Below are 17,661 nucleotides of genomic sequence, written 5' to 3' on the forward strand. Positions count from 1 at the left end.
CAATCAGGGCTAAAATCCTGTTATAAAATGATATTTTTTATTTGCCCAACTAAAAATAAAAGCTTGCATTGTACAAAGGACATACAGAGCGGAGGCTGAAGGTCAATGAAGACCACAGGAATCAATGATGCATCCTATTGTTCTGCGGGCTTTGTGTCTGTGTCATTAATAATGGAGGATTGGATATTGTGTGTTGTGTCGTTACCATGGACAAACTTTGCATCTCATAAATGAATAATCGGGGGTGGCTGCAGAAATAGTTATGATCTTATCATTGTATTATTGGCTGCTTTGTTCCCTAGAAAGTTACTTTCCTATAATTGGAGAACTACAAAGCCAAGAATGCCGATCTCACACACGCGCAGAAGAAGCAGCCTACAGCATCCTGGGATTTGAGATGAATGTATCTCAGGAGGTTGAGGGTTTCCCCATCAATCTTAACTACTGCACCAGTAAAGACGGGTCCTGCTTAAAAAATGTAAAAAACAAACAAAAAGATATAATTTATATAATGGTAAAAGAATGGTGACAGGTCCACTTTTACCCCCTTCATCTGTGGTCAGGCTATCACAGATGTATCATCATGCAGCTAGAACTTTGCACCTGTCTATCCTTTTTATTTTAGCATTTTGTTTCCCTAACTGAAATTGATTGTTAAATGCATTTCAAATGTGCCTCTTCTCAAAAGTAAAAAAAGTAACTTAAAGTCTTCTGCTTCAGTTACGCATAAACCATAGCTCCATGTATAGATTGCAATCATATATTGCATATCTGCTAGATACATATGAACATTCTGCTTCCGGTTTAGTATTGCTGCACAGTTCATGTGGTTTATTGTCTTCCACTCTTCCTAGGTTTACTAAAAATATCAGAAACTCTGTGTCGGTAAAATAATGTTTTTTAACTAAATGTTACAATAAGTCAGAAGGTGAGTGCAGAGGTTTTTAATATTGGAGTTTTAACCACGTTCTACATCCAAAAGCCACATATAATGTTCAGTATTTGTAATACTGGAGAGAGATGCAGACATGTTAGAAGATATGATGGTCAAAGACTGTGAACATGGTGGATTTAGTGACAATAAAGGACTGTGGACAAACTAGAGGATATGATGGTCAACAACAGTGTACATACTGGAAAATATGATGGTCAAAGATGGCGGTCATACAGAAGGAAATAATTGTCAACTGTGGATATACCGGAATATGTATTTGTCAAAGACTGTAAACGTACTGGAGGGAGCAATGGTCAAAGATTTTGGTCATACTAGAATTAATGATTGTCAATTCTGTGGATATATTAGAAGATATGATGGTCATACACCGGGGATGTACTAGAGAAAGCAATGGTTAAATATGTGGTGGTAATACTGCAAGATATGATTATCAAAGAACATGCTAGAAGATATGATGGGGAAAGATTGTGGTCATACTGGAGGAAATGATTGTCAATACTGTGGACATACTGGAAGATATGATGGTTAGAAACAGGGGATGTACTAGAAGAAGCAATGGTCAAATATTTTGTGGACATGCAAAATAAGATAGTGAAAGGTTATGGATATTTTTGTGGAGGTGATGGTCAAAGACTGTGGACATACTAGAAGATATGATGGTAAAAGACTGGTCATACCAGAGGAAATGATTGCTAACAAATTTGAAGAAATGATACCAGCTGCTCTCATCGCTCTTCCAATGACCCATTATTGACTTTCTCACTCATAACCTCATCACACGCAGGGTTCCAAGACTTTTCTAGAGCTGTCCCGACTCTCTGGAATGGTCTCCTCGTCCTATTTCGCTTGCTCCTACATTATTCCTATTTAAAGGAGCACTCAAAACCCATCTTTTAATACTCACCTACCCGTCTTCCTCTGTCTCTTAAACCCTCACTAATTCCCACCATTCCATATCTCCCCACCTTTTGCGTGATACTTCCCCCACCTCCTAGACTGTAAGCTCTTCGGGGCAGGGTCCTCTCCTCCTGTGTCACTGTCTGTATCTGTCTGTCATTTTAAACCTCTATTTAATTTACAGCGCTACATAATATATTGGCGCTGTATAAATCCTTTTTATTAATATTAATAATTATAATATGATGGTCAAAGACTGTGGACATTCTAACGCAGGGGTGTCAAACTCAAATACACAGTCGGCCCAAATTAAAAACATAGACAAAGTTGTGGGCCAAACTTGAAACTGAAATAGCACTGCTACTACAATTCCCTGCATCAAGGATGCCGGGAATTGTAGTAGCGGCGGTATTTCAATGCAGCGGTGGGCCAGCTTCAATTCATATTTAGGATTCCTTTGGGGACCAAAAGAAAAGGACCTTGTGGGCCATATTAGGCCCGTGGGCCAGAGTTTGATAGCCCTGTTCTAACAGAAGCAATAGTCAAAGATCTTGAATGTACTGGAGGAAGCAATGGACAAAGACTACGATTATACTAGAAGTAAAAATTGTCAACTACTGTAGATATACTACAAGATATGATCAAAGCCTTTGGACATACTGGATGATATGATTGTCAAAGACTGTAGAGATGTTAGAAAAAATGAAGGTCAAAGCTTGTGGACATACTAGAGGAAAATATGGTCCAAGACTATGGATGTTCTGCAGGTTTGTAAATCTATAAAGTGATCTATATCAGATCTATCAAGCTGAAAACTGATCTATATCAGATCTCTAAATCTATAAAGTGATCTATATCAGATCTATAAATCTATGAACTGATCTATAAATCTAAAAAAAGATCTATATCAGATCTATATATCTATAAACTGATCTATATCAGATCTATAAATCTATTAAGTGATCTATATCAGATCCATAAATCTATAAACTGATCTATATCAGATCTTTAAATCTATAAACTGATCTATATCCAATTCATAAACCTATAAACTGATCTATACCATATCTATAAATCTATAAACTGATCTATAACAGATCTTTAAATCCATAAACTGATCTATACCAGATCCATCAAACTATAAACTGATCTATAAATCAATAAAATTATCTATATCAGATCCATAAATCTATAAAGTGATCTATACCAGATCTATAAATCTATTATATGATCTATATCTGATCTATATCAGATCTATAAATGTATGAAGTGATCTATATCAAATCTATAAATCTATTTAATGTACAGCGCTGCGTAATATGTTGGAGCTATATAAATCCTGTTTAACAATAAAAATATAAACTGATCTGTATCAGAACCCAGCCAGGTCACATTGAGAGACCACTGCTGCAATAAACTTATTTTCCAGGCTTTATGTGGGATTCTAAAGTAAAACCCTAAATGAACATAATTTTGGCTTAGTTTGCACTTGAAGTATTTGGGAATGGTCAGAATCTGCATATAGCAGTTGTACATTTATGTATTTCCCCTGCATTTGCCAGCTGAAGGGGTTAAAAGTCCTCCATGCAAGTTAAACACGGCAAGTCTCAATTTTTTTTTTTTACCATAAAGAAAACATCCAACTTCATATGAGTTCAGTGTATGTGGCAGGAGAGAGAAATTGGGAGATAGCTGGCACCCCATAGTGACAAAAAAGGGTCTTTTATGGCAGGACCACTGGATCAGGATCTGGATCTGGAGCCAATTGTGGGGACCAGCTTACAGTGTTACAGATCCACCATATGTGTGGGAATGGGGAGAGTATTTTAGGGGTGCTCATTCCTTTGGTTGGTTTTGGATTCTGATCACTTTAGGTCAGCAATGAGCCATTTTTGCCTCTCAGGTCAGGTTAAGTGACACCAATCTTTTTGGATTTTTGTAAGGGTGACATTCTTCCCACTGGCCACCATGTTGTCTGCTCTACCCATCAAGTTAGTGTCCTCTCTAACTTTCATATAATATAAATTTATTATGTAAATTTTATTTGGTGGAATACAGTACACTAAGGGCCATTTCAGAACCTGCAGCTTACCATAGCATTCTACAGCAGGTTCATCAGCTTTTCCATCTGCTCCTATTCAAGTGAATGAATCATCTGTGCACAATTTGGTTTGGATTACAGCACAGTTCCTGGAATCTCCAAGATGTCCGGCTATTTGGTTGTTTTTCCCACAAGGACAACGTATGCAAATGCGTCAACCTGCATTGTTGTTCGCCACTCCTGCTATTCATGCAGTTTTTCACTGCAAGTGTGAAAGGGTCAAAAGGTGTAGTTACAGTGCGGTTACTGCTTTCTAATATTCCTGAACACCTCTTCATGGCAGCCCAAAGAAAATAAATGGGGGGTGTCCATGGTTCTTTAAAAATGAGAGTAGAAGGGTGGGGGGGAGCAACCACCTTGCCACCAAAAGCTGAACAGGTACCACTGTTCCCAATGAAGGTGTGAACCTAAATAGTCCACATGACCCGAACCATCCAGTTGTGTGAATATACCCTTATGGTACAATTAGCAGCAAGCTGGGGGCAGACAGCCAGCTTGGAATTTGGATCCATCTGTCTAAACAGAGACTGTACAGTTGGTATAAAAATACAACTGGCATACCCAGAATTCTTCAGTGATTGCCCTGCGGTCAGGGGGCATCTGAGCCAAGACGTGACTTATGTAACCTTGGCAGTGTCAATGCCCTTACTGCGGGCAGCTGGGCACATGAATTATCCTATGACACCGCAAAATTCCCCGTGACCCCTCAATAGCAATATAATGGCTTTTATTCCGGTATAATAATTCCCGGTACACAGCTGAGAGACTGTAAACAACTCTTCATACATAATTCACAGAGCTTGGCTCATCGCTGAGTGGGATGCAGGGAAAGGCAGAGGAATATATTGGTGTTATTGCTTTATTTATAGCACTCTGTGCAGCCCTTGTTATTATACTGACCTGCTATGGAGGTTCTGTTCACACTGGCGTTGAGGTTCCGGTGATGCCGGTGAAGCGCTGCCTCTGGGGAGACGCCTCATGTAGCATCTTCCCGCAACAACCCCAAAAGAATTAAATGGTGATGACATTGAGCAGTGCAGTACCACTCACTGCCACTAGTTGTCAAATGGGCAAATGCTGGCTGCACCCATAGCAATTCTTTGGACTCAGTGGTGTCAGACCTGTCCCAGTATAATTTGCAAAAACATAACCCCTTTTACTCCCTAATTATTCACAAAAAAAGCCTGGGAGCTTAGGAGGGAAATCTCCCTGCCACTGGAGAATCTGTTATTGGAATCTTGTTGATATCTGCCTGTTGTTAGTAATATCTCCATGCCATTGATATTTGCCCATCATTGGTAATATCTTCCTGTTCATGGTAATATCTGCTTGTCATTGGTATTACCTGCATGTCCTATCATATCTACCTATTGTTGGTGGTATTATCTGCATGTCATTGGTATTACCTGCATGTCCTATCATATCTACCTTTTGTTGGTGGTATTATCTGCATGTCATTGATATTTGCCTGGTGTTGGTAGTATCATCTTGTGGATGGTATTACTGGCAGGACATTGGTATTCTCTTGTTGATGGCATTTTCTGCATGTTATTGATATTTGCCTGGCCTTGTTAGTATCAGTCTGTTGTTTTTATTACTATTATGTCATTGACTGTCAATGGTATTATTTGCATCCCATTGATATATGCCTGGTGTTGGTAGTGCCAGCCTGTTGATAGTATTACTGGCACGTCTGTATGTGCCTGTCATTGGTATTATCTGAATATGGTGAGATATGTACCATTTGTTAATCAATTTTGTATGTCGATGGTATTATCTCCATGCCATTGATATTTGTCTGGCATTGGGAGTATTAACCTGTGGATGGTATTACTAACATGTCATTGGTATTCAGCTCTTGATGGTATTATCTGCATGTCATGTAAAATGTAGCTATTGGTATTAAAAAATATCCCGGTTGATGATATTACTGGCATGTCATTGCTATCCTGCTGTTAATGGTATTATCAGCACATTGTGTAATATCTACCTATTGCCTATAATATATATGACTGTTGGTGGTATTATCTGCATGTCATTAATATTAGCCTGGAGTTGGTAGTGCCAGCCTGTTAATGGTATTACTGGCACGTTATTGGTATCTGCCTGTCATTGGTATTATCTGAATGTGGTGTCATATGTAGCTTCCATTAATAATGAATTATGTATGTCGATGGTATTATCTCCATGTCATTGATATTTGCCTGGCATTGGGAGTATTAACCTGGTAATGGTATTACTGCCTTATAATTCTTATTATCTTCACATTGTGTCATCTATCTATGGTTTATCATATATATGACTCTTGGTGGTATTATCTGCATGCCATTGATAACGGCCTGTTCTTAATAATACCGGCATGTCATTCTTTTTGGACCAATTCATTTTAACTAGTCCAGGTCTTCAACCTGGCTGCCATCCCCAAGGAAATCCCAGGCTCCGCAGTCTCCAAAAGTCACCAGGTATTGGCATGAGCTCTCCCATTGGACAATGGGATGGAAAATGACTTGGCTTACCCATAAATTCAGACAAATCAGGTTCCAGTAACAAAGTGAATCTAAATCAGGGTTACAGAAAAGGCTATGCTGCACTACCGAGTCTGTTGGTGCTATTTGTACAAATGAACAAACTCACATTGTGCTGTTTTTCAGGATCTGTTCCTGGCACTGGCGGTGTCACAGACGAGATTGCTTTGGCTGTTGTTCATGTATAGACTTTGTACCATCTGAGCTGCAAATCAAAACAGAATCAAAGTCAAGGTTCACATATTGTAGAACAGAAAAACACAGCCAAGGCCCGCATAGTGTTCTTAGCACTTTTAGATTATGTGTTGTGTAATAAGAGTTTAAATCTGTTATTTATCTATCTTCCATTCATTAAATCTGCCCTTCAGCCTTCTATTAATTAAATCTGCCCTCCAGCCTTGCCTGATTTCACTACACACTGTGAGCTTCTTGCAAAGTGCAATAGAAGCTGCAGCAAGCCAGATAAAACCCACCCCAGTCTCCGGCTAGTAGATGCCCAGCATCATCTAATCCTTCTACTGTCATTTATTAAATGTAGATTTTTCAATCATGGAGGCTCAGCATCACAAATGATCATTACCCAGGGCGGACTACATGATGCAGGATGATTTTGGGTTTACATTGTGATCATGCGAAAGCGGGATTCCAAGCCATCCCATGATCCTCCAGGGTAGACGGTACAGTCCAGGCGTCCATATTGGAAAGCTGGGAGTGCCAGGCAGTGGATGGCTGGGGTTCAGCGAGGCGTGCAGGGTGCACCCACAGGGATAATAAGATTTGATGCATGGTTGGGTATTTTCTCAGGTTCACTTGCCTTCCATTCCTCCTCATTTTAAGGATTTACAGAGGAATGCCGGCTTTGTGTCTTCAATGAAGGAGAAAAATAACAAGCGGAAGGGATTTAGGGTCACCGTACATTGCTTAGCTTGCAGTCTGTCATTTGGCGCTCCTGTGTGCTAAACAAGGGGCCCCATTCTGCTTCCAGTGGGCATTTTTGTAAATCAATCATTCTGAGATTCACGCAAATGAATCCACGTGAATCTAGCTGGTGCATGTGTCTTACGTGACAGCGATTCACCACCAGTAAATGAAAGTGAATCTAGCTGGTGCATGTGTCCTAAATGACAGCGATTCACCACCAGTGAATGTAGGTGAATCCAGCTGATGCATGTGTTCTAAATGACAGTGATTCACCACCAGTAAATGTAAGTGAATCTAGCTAGTGTACGTGTTTTAAATGACAGCAATTCACCACCAGTAAATGTAAGTGAATCTTTCTAAAGCATGTGTCTTGAAGTGAATCTAGCTGATGTATGTGTCCTACATGACAGCCATTCACCACCAGTGAATGATTGGTGTCACCTTTGCTGCTTGATAAATATACCCCGTGGTATGGCCTTATGTGAAATACATTTATAGAGAATAGAAAGTTACATTCACCAAACATTCCCACATGGAGAATCAATGATGCTTAGCTTGCAGTCCGTCATTTGGCGCTCCTGTGTGCTAAACAAGGGGCCCCATTCTGCTTCCAGTGGGCATTTTTGTAAATCAATCATTCTGAGATTCACGCAAATGAATCCACGTGAATCTAGCTGGTGCATGTATCTTACATGACAGCGATTCACCACCAGTGAATGTAGGTGAATCCAGCTAATGCATGTGTTCTAAATGACAGTGATTCACCACCAGTAAATGAAAGTGAATCTAGCAGGTGCAGGTGTTTTAAATGACAGCAATTCACCACAAGTGAATGTAAGTGAATCTAGCTGGTGCATGTGTTTTAAATGACTGCAATTCACCACCAATAAATGAAAGTGAATCTTTCTGGTGCATGTGTCTTAAACAACAGCTATTCACCACCTGTGAATGTAAGTGAATCTAGCTGATGCACTTGTCTTAAATGACAGCGATTCACCACCAGTGAATGGAAGTGAATATAGCTGATGTATGTGTCCTACATGACAGTCATTCACCACCAGTGAATGGAATTGAATATAGCTGATGTATGTGTCCTACATGACCACCAGTGAATGATTGGTGTCACCTTTGCTGCTTGATAAATATACCCCGTGGTATGGCCTTATGTGCAATACATTTATAGAGAATAGAAAGTTACATTCACCAAACATTCCCACAGGGAGAATCAAGCAATGCCATTGAGAACTCATGGGCCTTGAAGGTTCACCCTGAAAGCATGTTTGGTGAATGTCAGATTCACTGCTGAATAGATTCCTACCAATAAAGATCTCGTATTTGTTTCCATTTTGTCTAATATTATATGATCGCTGCCTGTTCTGCACTGCCATTAGTTACATTGTTCATGGACTATGGAACACGGCTCACCATGTTATAGAGATGAGGAGAGGGGGGTGGTATGTAGTGGTAACATGTTCTCTGGTTAGGACTACATGTTACCTCCCCTCTCCTCATCCCCATACCATGTAACTGATGGCAGTACAGAACATTTCTGTGCTTGGGTGACAAAGCTGCTCCTCTATAAACTGAGCAAACATTGTCATCCATGCACAGGATGTGTGTTACCGGTCTGGTGAAAAAATGGAAAAGAAAACTAATGAAGCCGCCATATCTAAGGACGGCTAAATACATACCTGTGCCTACCAGGGGCTGCAAGCGTCCGGAATATGCGGGATCCACTGGGGTGGTTAACAAATGTCTGGCAAGTACCCATTAAACTTTATCGGATTGGTGGCTGACTGCCTAAGAACTGCCCCTGAGCCTTAAAGAAACCTGTGCATTGCCCATACCGGGGATCACATAAATGTTGCTCCACGCTGTGCCCAACTTTGGCACAGGGCTAAAGATTTCCCTCCTCCCACCTGTACAGCACCTGTACCTGGCTGCATTATGGAGGGAAAGGGAAAAGTCACATGTTTGTATATACCTGGGAGTATGAATATATCACCTGGTGGCCTAATAGAGTGGGGCGGAATCAAATAGAAGAATGGAAGGGCCAGATGCTCATTTTACCAAGTCAGTTGTTTTGCAACAGCACAAGCTTGATGTCAGTCCATGATCCTGTCGATGGTGCAAACCAGATCTTAACCAGGGATAAGAATGTGCATTCATCATTTCTCTCAAGAAACAAAGGAGCAGCGATAGAAATATTCCTTTCACCTAAAGGCATAAGATAAGTTGCCAACATAAATACAGCAACAGATTCCTGCTAAAATCCTCCTATTGCAGCAGCAACAACTATTCATTCTCTGTATATGGGACAGGATGAATATGGTGTAATGTAGAGAGCGCCACCTAGAGATCAATGTGAGATATAAAGGTGTAATTTATTACACAATGCATTGTTTGACATTGCTATTAGTTGTGCATGACATGTTTGCATGTTTTCCATAGTATTCCACCTGAATCCTGTGTCACAGCCATAGTGACTCAGCAGGAGGAGCATTGCAGAGAGACTACTACTCCCACACAGAGAGTAAGGATCCTCCCCTATAGCATGGATGCAGGGGGGACTTTTTGGCTGCATGGCATTTCTCAGAACATGATGGTGACAACGGTGGACCATGCTTGTGCAGTGTGTAATTACTGAATTGCATCGGCCATCAAACAAACAGCAGGATAGGAACGGTGGGCTGTCATATGGCGTTCTCTATAGCAGTCCTTATGTCATATGACCGATCCCCATTATTATTATTATTATTAAACAGGATTTATATAGCGCCAACATATTACCCATCTGCCCTATGCCACAGCAGCATAGGGCAGGTGGGGATCAGTCACATGACATAAAGACTGAATAATTTTATCTGGCAATGGGTAAATATTGGAAACACTTGGAACACAAAAATTCAAATTTGAAACCAATTAGATCCATTGTAAGTCATAACAGAATTACTAATTCCAAGTCAACATTCATATTTCTACATCAATGTCAGGTATAGTACAGCTCAGCCAATCTGACCATCCGACAGCCAACCATACCTGTCAATAACAGGAATAGTAATGTTGGATTGGAACTCAAATTCCAGGTGCCAATTTGAGGTCCGAATAGCTGTAATTTAAGTCCAAAGCAATTTCAACCTGAGCTTCTTGACCATCATTAGTACCCAAGTGAAAAATAAAATACAAAGTAATAAAATTGCTACGCTAAAAAATAAATTTGGCTGAATGTGTCAGCAGTCGTGAGGGATGTACAACAAATTTCCCAAAATCCCTTCCCTGCCATTCCTGGCGATACGGGCATTTCTGCAAACTCCTGGCCTCTATAAGAGTTTTAAGGGCTTTTTTGTCCAAGTAACAACCGTGAATCATTCCCACATCCTCATGGAATGTGCTGCCCTTGTCACAATACTCAAATCTGTCCCTAGATGTAGCCATGAATGATATTATTGATCTTACTAGCACAGTGTTGTTTTTGTACAAGTGTGTACCCGTCACCACTTGACCTCCCACGGCCGTGTGTTCCAGGGCTTACCTGTCCTTCCTGGTTCAACTCGGTTCATTTTACCCACGTGAGATGAGCTGACCTCTTGCCGCTTTCCATTTTGACACCGGCCATGAAGATCCCGGACACCCAGGAAAGACAGGTTGGCCTGGCATTCATGGGGATGGAAGGTCACCTGGTATTGAAGGGTACACAGATGTACAGAAGTATAGGGAGCACCATGTTCAATATTTAAATAATTGCCCGCCATATCTCCACAGTATTGTAGCAATTTAAAATATGCAGGAAAAAAACAGGAATTCATTGGCACACAAATAAAATCAAGTAACAAAAACATTTTATTTAGAAAATATTAAAACACCAATAAAAGATTATGCCATTTGTCTTAACATGCAAGACGACACAATCTGAACATATATATTATTATATTGCTAATACATACATAATACATATTATTGCTCATAGATTGGACCATAGTTTATCAAATGATTTAGCAGCTAACAGTATAGCATCTCACAACATTAGAGGGTGTCTCGACGCATTTCATGGTCAGTGCTGCTTCATCAGGATACTAACGTTGAGAGATAATTACTTATAGCATATATTATACATTACAGTATCTTCATTCAAATGTATATAGGGCCTCAAAGCAAACCAAGAGCTCATGATGAGGGCAACTGCAACTCGATAACAGAGAGGAATCCCTGTATAGATGCAGATGAATTGCCACTTCAAAAATGAAGGAGATAGACCACAGGTTCCAGCTCTGATAGCTCCTGCCGTCAGCCTCTTGAGCCGTCATCACTTTAAGGTACAAAATGCAAGTATTGTGAATAACCAGATAATGGGACTTTTAAAGCCAATTATAATCCTTTATATCATTGTTGTTCTCTACTAAACACACCAAACATTATACACCGTTGAGAATCTCCTTGTGGAACATCCCTTCAAGCGTACCTAAACTCAGAATTTTTACGTTACATAAAAAGGTAGACAACCCTTTTATTTAAAATAAAAATTCTGTTTGCTTGTGTTTTTTTGTTTTTAGTGCAACACCCTTCAAAAAAAAAAGCGTCTAGGCGATCAAGAATTATTGGGAGCGCAGAGCCTACCGGGATACTCTGTGGAAGACCATTCCAGAGAGTCAGGGCAGCTCCAGAAAAGTCTTGGAGTCGTGCGTGTGAGGAAGTTATGAATGCGGAAGTCATTAGTAGGTCATTGGAGGCGGGAAGAGAGCGACTAGGGGGGTATTTTTCTATCAGGGCAGAAAGGTAAGTGGGACAAGAACAGTGAAGGGATTTGAAGGCAAAGCACAGGAGATGAATTTGATTCTAAGGTGAAATGGAAGCCAAGGGAGAGAACTACAAAGAGAGGCAGCAGAAGAGCGGTGGGAAGGATGGAGCGGTGGGAAGGATGGAGTCTGGCTGCAGCATTCATATTAGATTGCAGAGGAGAGAGTTGGGTTAGTGGGATACGAGAGAGGAGGAGGTTACAGTAGTCCAGGCGAGGTAATAATATATATATATATATATATATACCAACTGTAAATATATATTTTTTTACATCCATAAAGCACGTATGTTACACATTAGGTTACCTATTTCAGTCGGTTTCCATTGACAATTACAGAGTTTATGAGCAATGGTACCAATACGGTAAAACACTAGGGCAGCCATTTTGTTGGTGGACATTAGGCGTCACTTTTATTACACGCCGCTTGCATACCCTCTTCCTCCAAAAGCCGCGCCCACATTTCCAACTCGTTTAGGGATTGCTGACTTTCCATCTGCCGCGTGACTAGAGCAAGCCAATCAACTTACTTTTCTTTTTTATGCTTCTGAGCCGGCCTTCACCAATAGAAAGCCAGGTTCCTCAGCTGGTTGTCAGAGCTGTCACATGAGCGGTTTCTAGCCAATGAGCGCCGGCTTGTGGGGAAGGCCAGATTGGGCCGTGCGGCGCTCTGTAGCCAGAGTTGGAGGTAGGGAAGAGGAAGCGGCTAGAGGGGCCGCCTGGGAGCATGGAACCTCTGTGTGTGTGCGCCTGAACGGAGCGGTATGTGTTCCCCTGCCTGCACCTTCATCTCCCGTATATGTCCTAATAGCCCTCTGAGCCCTTCACCCACACAGACACCGGCATTACATAACCTGCGGGACCCCCAGGGGCTGACAGAGCGGTCACTGTCCTCTACCGTATTCACCATAATATATACGCCACCGTTACTCATGGCGACAGCTGACTGGCTTGTGATAGCTTACAGTGGTCACAGTGATCTTTCTCCATTTATTGTAATTAAGGGTCCCCTAAAGCAAGGACACTGCTGCTTTTTTCATTCTATAACACCTCACCCATCACCAATAGCAACCAAGTCTCCTGACACCATGCAGTAAGAATATACGTCTGCTACCTTATTTATTGTAATAGAACAGCCCTAGATATCACAAGGTGGCCCTATCATATATATAATATTCTTTCTCTATTCATAGGGTGTACTATTATAATTCACTAGATTGTAAGCTCTTCAGGTCAGGGTCCTCTCCTCCTCCTGTGTCACTGTCTGTATTTGTCTGTCATTTGCAACCCCTATTTAATGTACAGCGCTGTGTAATATGTTGGCGCTATAAAAATCCTGTTTAATAACAATAATAATAATAGGGTCCCTATTAAACTTTTAGGGTGGCCCTATCTTATAATACACCTTCTGTATTCACAATGACAGCTGGGGGAGGCTTATTACATCATAGGTGGCATTTATAGTTTTGCTATCGCTTGCCCCCCTGACTGGCACACATCTTGATATAGTACAGGGGAGGCATTAGGGACCCCAAGCCTGGTGCCATTCTATACATTCCAATATAACTCCTCCTATTGTGCTGGTGAGTGGGATACAATATAGGGTAGTCATAGGGGCCATTTCCCTATTTATTTTAATAGCTGACACTAATTGCCCCCTACTATCCTAGATCAGCGGTTGCCAACCGGTGGTCTGTGGACCACTGGTGGTGCGGGAGAAGATTTTGGGTGTCCGCGGCTCTGGTCAGTGCCCTCCCCAGGGGGTCAGGAGAAGGACCCCACCAGGGGTATGCACCAGCCAGAGTCGCGGCCCACGCCTCCCGTGCAAATTCCTGGCTCGGAAGTGGGAGGGCTGTGTTTCACGACACAACCCACTCACTCTCCCATCGCACGCTCAGATCTGCGATGGCAGAGTGGGCGGGGTTTTGCTGTCACTATGGGGGATTGACAACCGGCTCCCCGCGCATGCGAGGTTAGAAGCCGGTAAGTTTAGTGGTCTGAGGGACCAAAAAGGTTGTCGACGGTTGTCTTAGATTGTAAGCTCTTTGGGGCAGGGTCCTCTCTTCCTCCTGTGTCCCTGTCTGTATTCGTCTGTCATTTGCAACCCCTATCTAATGTACAGCACTGCATAATATGTTGGCGCTATATAAATCCTGTTTAATAATATTAATAATATTTATCCCAAGCCATGTCATTTACTGCCCCTAAGATGAGCACACAATGTCCCTGACACCCCTAATGCTCCTACCAGAATATTTTGGGATGGGGCAGGAGAATAGCGTGCTTGGAGTTAACCCAAATTTCATGACTTACATTGAGACCTAGCACCCCCGGTTCTCCAAGGCCACCAATACAGTAACAGTTTTATCAACCAGGATTCCTCTTGCCATTTGTTAGGGGAACTATGGGTGGTGGGGAACCGAACTCGTACCTACACAAAACACCAATGTAAGGGGTCAGTGGACTCCAATGTCAAAGGGCACTGCAATAACTCATTACAGACTGGTAGTATGATATACCCTACCCATATCCAGTGCCGCCTGTGTGCACAGATACAACATGGAGGCCATAGAAGACCGCAAACTGGTCCATCCTTATATATGATATCAGATACTCTGATACAATACGGGTAAGTCACAGGGACTTTTGGCTAATTCAATGTAATGAGGAGCCATAAGAATCCCTGCAGACTATTTATTGCCTTTACCTTGTATTCCCTTATTACCTTGTACATTATTATAACCCGCCTTGCCAATTCCCAAGCATGCCCGGGTACAGGGAAGCAATATTACGTATTCCTTTGCCTTTATTTTCCAAACCGAAGACCGGGCTGGTTATATGGCACCAAGTGCAATATTTTACCTTTCCTCTGCCAAGTGTAATAGGTATTTTCTTGCCCAATGTCCTCATTGAGAAAAGTGTCCGCGGGGCTTCCCTTCCTGCAAACTAGTGCGATGCAAAGTCCATATTATTCAGCAGCAGACGGAGTTGTTTTGTACAGCAGCAATGTAGCCCAAGCAGAGTCTGTCTGGTGTGTAGCTCGGTTCACAGACTGTGATGTAAAAATGATTATTATGACTTTGTATTAGGTAGCCGAAGGCTACAGGAGATGATTTGTCTTCTAACTCCGACACTGCTGGGGTTCCAAGTGGCCTGGATGTATATTAGTAAAACAAACCTTCCAGCACATTGCAGACTGTATATAGGGATTAGAATGAACATATTGAATATTTTTTATCCTTTTTTAGAATTTCAATCAGATATGTTTATTCTGTTTCAATTCAAATAGTCATAAGACGACAGGTACACATGGAATAATATGACTACTCGTTCAAGCGGAAAGGAAGGTTCTGTGACAATGCCACTGCTCAACAGGATTATATAATGACAAGGTTACTTTTGAAAAAATTAAATGGCTGGAACAAGCCGGCCACTTCCTATTGTATGTTCAGTTTTGCTACAGCCATGGGGCACAAATGCAATGGGTTGTTATTGGCCAAAGTTTGACATTGTTTATTGGATTGTCTCTGCAATGCACACTATTAATATATATTATTTAAAAGTATAAAAGGTTCTTTCCTTCCAAATAAATTATCCAGTGATTCACACATAGCTAAGACAGATGGTTGTATGGAAGCAATATATAGCTTGCATCAAGTATTGTGCAACTCATACCATATCTTTTTATCTTACAGAACGTATCGTACTATAGGATATTTAGTGTTCAAGCCGGGCAGTAAGAAATTGTAGGCGGGTGGCAGACCCTGTATTGTGACCCAACTTCAGTAACCACCCAAAAACAGCTGAGTGGTCACAGAAAAGTGCCCGGTGGTGCGCCTGGCCAAAAGGGTTCAGGGAGAACCGTGATATTCCTTAACCTTTTACACCCCTGCCTGCTGGTCATGGGGTTTGTGACTCCGTTTAATGTGGGTCTGGATATGACTATGGGAACTGCCAATGCTGTCATCTTTACCTGTCCTTCTGTAATGTGCCATTCGGAGACCCAGTTCTTGGCTCACCTTTTATGCAGGTATTGGCTTGTACAGCTTCAGATGGAAGAATGCCAGTCCCTGTGCCTGCATTTTCCTTAACAAATCAGCAATGATGAGTTCCATATTTATACCCAGACAGGTTCTCTATAAAGCTGAACCATGAGCTTCCAAACAGCAATTAGGGATTATTATTTTTTCATGTATACTTTGCATTAAAACAGAACTGTTTGATAAGTTTGCAAACTCTCCATCACGGGTCCATGTTCTGTCCTGTAGGGAACGTAGGACCAGGACACGCATGTTCCCGGGGATCTTGGAGTGCAGTATTGGTTATCAATAGGAGGTTTTTTGAGTTTAGGTGCAGGTAAATTATTCTGTCACCATCAAGGTGTTCATAGTTATGTAAGTACACTTTATGGTTGCAGTGCACATCCTGAAAACGTAATACAGCTTTTCAACCAGCTGCCACCAATTCTGATCCTTGCACCTTGCTGTGTTATGACTCACCAGATTATCTACCACATTACTCCTGCTAGTACATCTCTTATGTCCTTTATTGGCTTTCCATACCTTGTAAAGCTATTACATGACGCATTGTGTCTGCATTCCCCAGCACCCATCTGCAACGCCGCCATGGCTACATCATCCGAAGAAGTGTTACTGATCGTCAAAAAAGTGCGACAGAAGAAGCAAGATGGGGCCCTTTATCTTATGGCGGAAAGGATCGCCTGGGCCCCTGAAGGCAAAGACCGATTCACAGTGAGCCACATGTATGCAGATATTAAGTGTGAGTAACATCTGGCAATAACTATAATGTCATTTCAGGTAGTGCCCTTTCCAAGTTAGCTGAATGGTTCATTTCATTTGTTCTTTCATTCATTTAATTTGTTGTTTGCTGGTCTCTGTTTTGCTGATGACACAGACTTGCATCTCAATGCAGGCAGAACAAGATGCCAGCAAATCGTATTGTATTCACTGAATACTTATTGATAGGAGCGGAGAGTACTTCATCACCAGAATGCCAGCAGCATCAATGAACTAGGCACGGGTGATTGTTCCCAAGGACTAGAATGGGCAAAGGTTTCATTCTTGTAACTTGTTACTACCTGGAAACCATTTTCCACACAGCAATGGACCATGCCTTGCACAATGTGTGATAAACATTCTTTAGAGGGCCATATGACAACACAGGAGCCTGATTGGAATATAAAGATGGAGCATTGTCACCCTATAACAGGAAGTGGCCAAACAACGATCCTCATAGCAAGATTACCTGATACTTTAAATGCAACTTTTTAGGAAACATTAAATTTCTTTACTGTTCCAACTATTGTATGAGTTCTTAGTAATTGGGTTTATATATGCATTGATAACCTTACCATTCCTGAGAAGTAGATTAGGTGAAAGTGCAAAGACCGGTGACATCGCAGACTGTCCAATCGCTAGAGACCGTTGACATCGCACACTGTCCATTCGCT

At 41.5% G+C, this 17,661-nt stretch overlaps 1 protein-coding gene across 1 annotated transcript in view; it reads left to right on the forward strand.

Annotated features, from left to right (window-relative positions):
• Positions 1-12,802: 12,802 nt before the first annotated feature.
• GTF2H1 (general transcription factor IIH subunit 1) overlaps positions 12,803-17,661 on the forward strand; it is a gene marked incomplete in the record, with an annotated part of 17,914 nt that continues 13,055 nt past the window's right edge. The window contains 2 exon segments of the mRNA XM_072422236.1: positions 12,803-12,953; positions 16,797-16,970. Coding sequence (XP_072278337.1) covers positions 16,817-16,970 — 154 coding nt within the window.

The sequence above is a fragment of the Pyxicephalus adspersus genome, chromosome 9 (genome assembly GCF_032062135.1).
Source record: "Pyxicephalus adspersus chromosome 9, UCB_Pads_2.0, whole genome shotgun sequence".
In the NCBI taxonomy this organism is placed as follows: Eukaryota; Metazoa; Chordata; class Amphibia; order Anura; family Pyxicephalidae; genus Pyxicephalus; species Pyxicephalus adspersus.